Consider the following 5974-nt stretch of genomic DNA (forward strand, 5'->3'; position numbering starts at 1 on the left):
GCTTACTTACTCAACCATATAAAACTATTCAAACTTGAGAGATAGCTGAACACAACAGCAGAAAACTATCAATTTTATAGAATTAATAATTGAGATATCCATGTGTGAAGCAAAAGAAAAGGAGAATCTTTAATTGCTGCTGAATCTTCAGCAAAAATGTCTTCATTAAATTCACCATCAATGCATCAAGGATCTCACAAATGTTTATTTTTACTAAGTAAAACTAATCTAAACTTAGTTTTTAGATCTTATGATGTTGACATGTGGATATCTAAGAATTTTAAGCCAAAAACACACCAAATCTGCTCCGTTTGAAAAAAAAAAAAATTTTAGTCATCGTTATAAAATTTTATACATTATAATTTTGTTGATTTTTCGTAATAAACAATTTTACTTTTCCCCCCAAATTAGCATTTTTTCTCTATTTCTAAATATAAAAAATAACAGCAAACATATACATGGATTTGAACTAAAATATAAGACATTTTATTCTGTGTTGAATTGTCTTAAATTAAAATAACTATTGTATTTTTTGCTATTATTTTCATAATTAATAAATTACTCTGTACGTTTTCTATTACATTAATGTTTGTTTTTCCAGCCATGTGTTAGGTTTCTACATCTTTACACAACTGTTTCTAATATCATCTTTGTTAAATTTAACTTTGTGCTGTCAAACAAAAGTCTTCCTCTGGATGAAACATCTTTAAAACCCACAGATGAGGTGTGGATTCTCCAGACCACACAGCAGACGGATGTTTAAAGCCTTTGCTCAGTGTTAATGTTAGTCATATGGAGACAGGTTCCACAGCAGGACGCTCGCCTCACCTCCCCAGGATTCCCTCGGATCCACCATCAGGCTCCATGCCTCCTCCTCCATTCAGCCTTTCATTACAGCCCCACTTAAACCCCGGCCTCTCCATCACAGCAACATTACAACAGGAGACGAAGTAGAAAAACATGCATGGTTACAGTTAGAAATGCACCCATGTGTGCTGGCTTTTTATCATTCTGCTAATTAAATTAGGTGAAGAAAAGCAATGTTTGCAGAGGGAAGGAAAAGGGTGAACCTGCGCTTTTGTTTTTCAGGAGGGGAAATATCCAGCTTTGAGACCCAAGACCAGCAGCATTCCTATTGTGGCACTTTGGGACAGCCTGACCCCCACTTGGCCTTTCACACCAACCTGTCAGATACTTAATCGTGTTTGGTTACTCTGTAAGAAATGAAGGAAGGAATAAAAATAAAGAAATAAAACTAATCTTAAATACCTCACACGGTTCATTTAAATCATTTTAAAAAAACGCTATATTTCATTCGTCCATCTGGTTATCTCTGTGGACATTTTCCTGAAGGCAGTAGTTGAGAAGAAGCACCATTAAGGGCCCTCGTGATGAAGACCAACTGCTTCCTCTTCTTTCTATGTGTCTCTCTGGGATCTCATCTGTGATGAAGGATTTAATGGCAGGATGGGAGCCGCTGAGAAGAGCCAGCATCTCCTCAGCTGTGTCAAGAAAATGAAAGATCCCATTACTCCACCTCATGTTAGGCTCTCTGGAGCTCGCCGACATCTAGTTTAAGGATGGGGGGGTCCTATAAGGGAATTTATTTGATTTCATTTTTAATAAATAGGAGCCACAAAAGGCTATTTAACCCCTTGTTAGTGGCTCTCTGGCTGAAGATAAATAAAATAGAAGGGTTACAAAAATACCACTGATTTAAATCCGGTCAAGTTTATACATTTATGGCTGAGGCGCACCTTAAGATAAAAATGTTTACATCCCTGCTGACATCATGTGGTTCACTCTACAGGTCATCCAGAATGCACAGATTTCAAACACTAAGCAGAACTTTGGTAAAATGTCTGATCTTTTCAGTTTATTTTATGAGTTCAAATAACATATTGTTTTGTGCTGCACGACAGAAGCTATCCAGAGGGGAGTTGTTAAAATATAGTATATTAATATACTTTTTTTATCATAAACAAGGCAAATTCATGTTTATGTTGAAGTTAATAGCAGTAATGAATAGGAAAAAAGGATGACTGCTCCCTAAATTAGACCTAAGGTACAACAAAAGAAAATACAATTACATAAGCTGCACAGGGAGGATCCTGTTTGGCACAGGATGTCTTTACTTTTGAAAAGAAGTTTTAGGCAAAAGTTTAAATAAATCACATTTTGAGAAAATTCTCTTTATATTTCTGTTTTTTTGTTTCCCGTGTGAAAAGAGATTTTATTTTTTTGCAATAAATGTAACAATATAATGAATGCAAAGCAGAAATGCATTTCCTTAAAGGGTAAAATAAGATATTTAGGCTCCTACTAGATTTTGATTATAAGAAACTTGCTCAAAATGTTGCAGATCCTCGAGTTTAAGTGGAATATCAGTTAGTAATATTAAATAAAATGCTTCATAAAAATAAAAATTAAAAAAAGGTTCTTATTTTTTTTTTTTTAGTTTGGCTTGAATCAAAGGGAAAAGCTATTTCTGGTGGGAAAAAGTCAGCTGAACACAATAAGGAAACGAAGACAACATTTAGGATTTTATTTTATTGCTTCGCATGACTGTTGAAGGTCCATAATTTAATAACTTAGAAGTGAGATAACAGAAATTAATGATTCATCTGCTGGAGCTGGACTTACTGTAGGTTCAACACATTATGAGGACAGTTAACTGTTGTGAAGTAAATACGTCCAACACTTTTGGCCCTTTTTTTGTCTGAAGACTTGAGGTGCATTAAAAAAAAAAAGATTTAGGTATGTTTTCTTAAATGATAGAAACTGGACGGTTTGTGTGTTCATGCTTTATTGCTTCCAAGTAGGTGGTGCAAAAACAGTCTGACTTGAGTCTTGCTGTAGTTCAAAGTACAAGATTTTTATTTGAGAGTATTTCTGCCGCCACTTCCTTGTTCATAAATCAGAGCAGCGTTTCCTCGTTCCCGGACAAAACAGTCCAGAAAAGTAAAGGAAAGGAGCCTATCTCATCGATGAAGGCGTTCAAGTCACGCGTCAACCCAGATAAGAACTGAAAGCTCAAGACAACAAACTATTTCCCTGCAGTCTCCTCATCACTGCTGTCCTGCTCAGAAAAACTGGAGTAAATTGAGCCACAGTTAAACCAGAAGATCCTTGTGGATTCTACAAGAACTGGACAATGTCACTCAACGCCAGGGTTGTACACAAAAGGAGGGAGACCATCACCGCTCTGCCTCTCTACTTTAGTGGACACCTGCAGAAGAAACGCTCCAAAGACAAGGTGAGAGTAACAACGATCTCTTTTGAGTTAGTCTAGAGCAGCGATTATATTTGTGAAATCCACTTTACTGTCCTAAAGTTAAGGTACCCCATAGAGTTGGGTTTAGGGCTATAAAAACCATTTTGGTTATGATGGATCCAGGCAGTCGGTAACTGTCAGCTCAGATGAATTACAACTGTAGTCATGTTGTCTTTACCTATTGCCACAATAAAACTAAACCAAAGGATAGACACATTTACAGCTCCATCTTACACAGCATTAATAATAATATTCAATACAATTCAATCTCATATTGTAGTCTCTGAAATATTTACCTGAATCCCCAGATAGTTAAGTTTTAAAAAAAAGGAAATTCACATTTTTTTGGTTTCAAGTAGATTCTCAATGTCAAGGCACAGAAGGAAGTGGTTTGAAAATATTTGCATAATTTGAAATTAAATTAATTTACAGCAAGATTCCACCATGTTGTCCTGTTGTTCAGAAGAAAGGTTTAAGGTGTTTAGGTTTTTTTGACAAACATAATGGAGGTTTAAAATTTGTAATGAAAATGTTTTTTGTGAAAAAATAGTTTGAAAATAGATTGAATTAGCTGTAACTCCCCTAGGTGTTTGAAATGTGTTCTCTGCATTTGACCGATCCCCTGAGGATGAGCTGCTGACACCATTTGGTGGTCTTAGGTACGACTCAGCCATGAATTTGAACTCACAAATTTCTTGTCTCCGGGCGGACACTCTGCCACACTCGTGTCAAAGTCGAGGCCTGGTGTAATTCTATCCAGCCCTCCAGATCATTTTATTTTACTGTTATCAATGGTCAATGTTATCTTGTTCTTATTTCTAACTTATATAATTTTGAAAACATATATTTTTATGGAGAAAAATTAATGTATATTCCTGTTTTTATTCATAGTTAAAAAGTTACGTTTTAAAAATTTTGTTTTAGTGTGTTCAATAAATTTTTATCTTTTTTCGGCTCGCAACCTAAGGTGTGTTTTGGATTTTGAAACTGTTTTTGTAACTTTCAGGAATTCAAGGCCTACTATGTGGAACTCAGAGGAAATTCTCTGTTTCTGTATGAAGATGAAACACAGGAAACAGTAAGAAATCACTCAATGTTTCTGATCATTAAGAATAATAATTAAAAAAAAAGGCTTCCTTTAGTGTTAAACTATAAAAATCCTGATTATAAGTAACATTTTCTTGCCTATGGTTGTCATAGTACCTTGAAAAGTTGGAGCTGTCCCAGCTGAAATCCATGCAGTTGGAGTCTTCCTACAAAAAGAAGGAGGCGGCTGTCTTTAGACTCTCTTTGCCCAAAGAGGAGCTGCATCTAAAGGTTTGTTGCCCTGTTACTCTGAAATATTTAATAAAGCTTTGTAAATATCTTTTTTGTGTTTTTTTCATCTGCAGATGAAGGATGCTGACACTGGAGAGGAGTGGAGGGGCTACATCTTGACCATGGCCAATGTAACACATGCTCATATATCTACGCATACATTTACTGCCGACAGTCCAAGTTCAAACCTGTTTCAAATGCCTGTTTAGATTAGTCCAACAACTGCAAATGTTTCGTGGTTCTTTTGGAATAAATCATTGACCATCAAATCAGAAGAAGTTAAAAATTAAATGATAGTTTGGCTCAGAGTGCTTAATAAACATCAACACTAGGTGAAGCAGCTGCTTGGTAAAGAGGAAAATAAAGTGCAAATGACAGTCATAAAATTACTAAATAACTCTTTGGTAGTTTTTCTCCTGATAAAAAGGTGATCCAGTTTTCTACAAGAATGCCAGATATCTTATATGTGTCTGTTTGTTCCGGCAGAAAGAGATTCCCAACAAGCTGGATCTGCTGCCGGGTCAAAAAGTGAAACTGGAGGATGCTCTGAAACAAGAGACAAAACGAGTTTTTCCCCTTTCTCGTCCAGTCCTCCCACCCCGACCAGCTTTCATGCAGTCAGAGTCGCTCACTGATTCCCCAGCGTCTTCTACAAGCACAAAGCCTCCGTGAGTTTATGCATTTCTGTTGTCAAAGCACAAAACTAAAACCTCTGAATGGCAAACTAAAAGATGGTAAACCTGCAGATGCTTCTATGATGTGACTCGAAAGGAGGCTGAGCAGATGCTGGAAGAGAACCCAGAAAACGGGGGCATCATTCTCCGCCCCTCAACCGTGCCAAACAACTACGCCCTGACCCTCAGACAGCCGACGAAAAGGTTGGAAAAGTCCTACCCTCAGTTCCCGAAAGTGATGAACTGAGACGTGAACTAAACATGACAAAATCCACAACACAAGAACCCGTTTCATCGTCTTTATTGAGTGTTGTGTTTTTAAAAGCTTCAAGAACTTGTGTTCAGATGAAAAAGAGTCCACAAGAAAGTCTTCAACCATCAAAACAGTTTTAACCAGTGGTTCGTTTTTTAACATACAGCAAGCATGAGAAAACTAAGAAAGTCTGTTTAAACCGCTCCCAAAAATAGAACCCACTTTCATAGCACTTTTTTATTTTGTGAATCTCATAACATTCTTTCTGTTTCAGTGGGCATGTCACAAAAAACTACAGGGTGACCTCCACACAGTCCGGGTTCGTCATTGAGCTGGACACAGCAGTGAGTACAAAAAGGACAACCCGACCGTCACAGTTCAAAACGAAGCCTGTCCTGCAAGAAGTAACAGTCAGCTGATCAACACTGCGTTTGTGTGGCCATTGTGAGCAGAATG

General features: G+C 36.9%; 2 protein-coding genes across 3 annotated transcripts in view; both read left to right on the forward strand.

Annotated features, from left to right (window-relative positions):
* The window catches only part of LOC112153686 (paired box protein Pax-5), a 6386-nt gene extending 5131 nt beyond the window's left edge, over positions 1-1255 (forward strand). The window contains exon 5 of the mRNA XM_036214054.1: positions 1090-1255. Coding sequence (XP_036069947.1) covers positions 1090-1199 — 110 coding nt within the window. The 3' untranslated portion in view covers positions 1200-1255. The remainder of the gene's footprint in view (positions 1-1089) is intronic.
* Positions 1256-2225: 970 nt separating this feature from the next.
* LOC112153472 (signal-transducing adaptor protein 1) overlaps positions 2226-5974 on the forward strand; it is a 5269-nt gene continuing 1520 nt past the window's right edge. Inside the window, exons 1-7 of one of the 2 annotated variants that reach the window (XM_024283719.2) lie at positions 2226-3256; positions 4281-4352; positions 4475-4591; positions 4666-4722; positions 5078-5259; positions 5338-5469; positions 5793-5862. In XM_024283719.2, the coding sequence (XP_024139487.1) occupies positions 3155-3256; positions 4281-4352; positions 4475-4591; positions 4666-4722; positions 5078-5259; positions 5338-5469; positions 5793-5862 (732 nt within the window). In that variant the 5' untranslated portion in view covers positions 2226-3154. The remainder of the gene's footprint in view (positions 3257-4280; positions 4353-4474; positions 4592-4665; positions 4723-5077; positions 5260-5337; positions 5470-5792; positions 5863-5974) is intronic. The other variant, XM_024283717.2, reaches the window with a different exon arrangement.

The sequence above is a fragment of the Oryzias melastigma genome, linkage group LG10 (assembly GCF_002922805.2).
Source record: "Oryzias melastigma strain HK-1 linkage group LG10, ASM292280v2, whole genome shotgun sequence".
Lineage (NCBI taxonomy): Eukaryota > Metazoa > Chordata > Actinopteri > Beloniformes > Adrianichthyidae > Oryzias > Oryzias melastigma.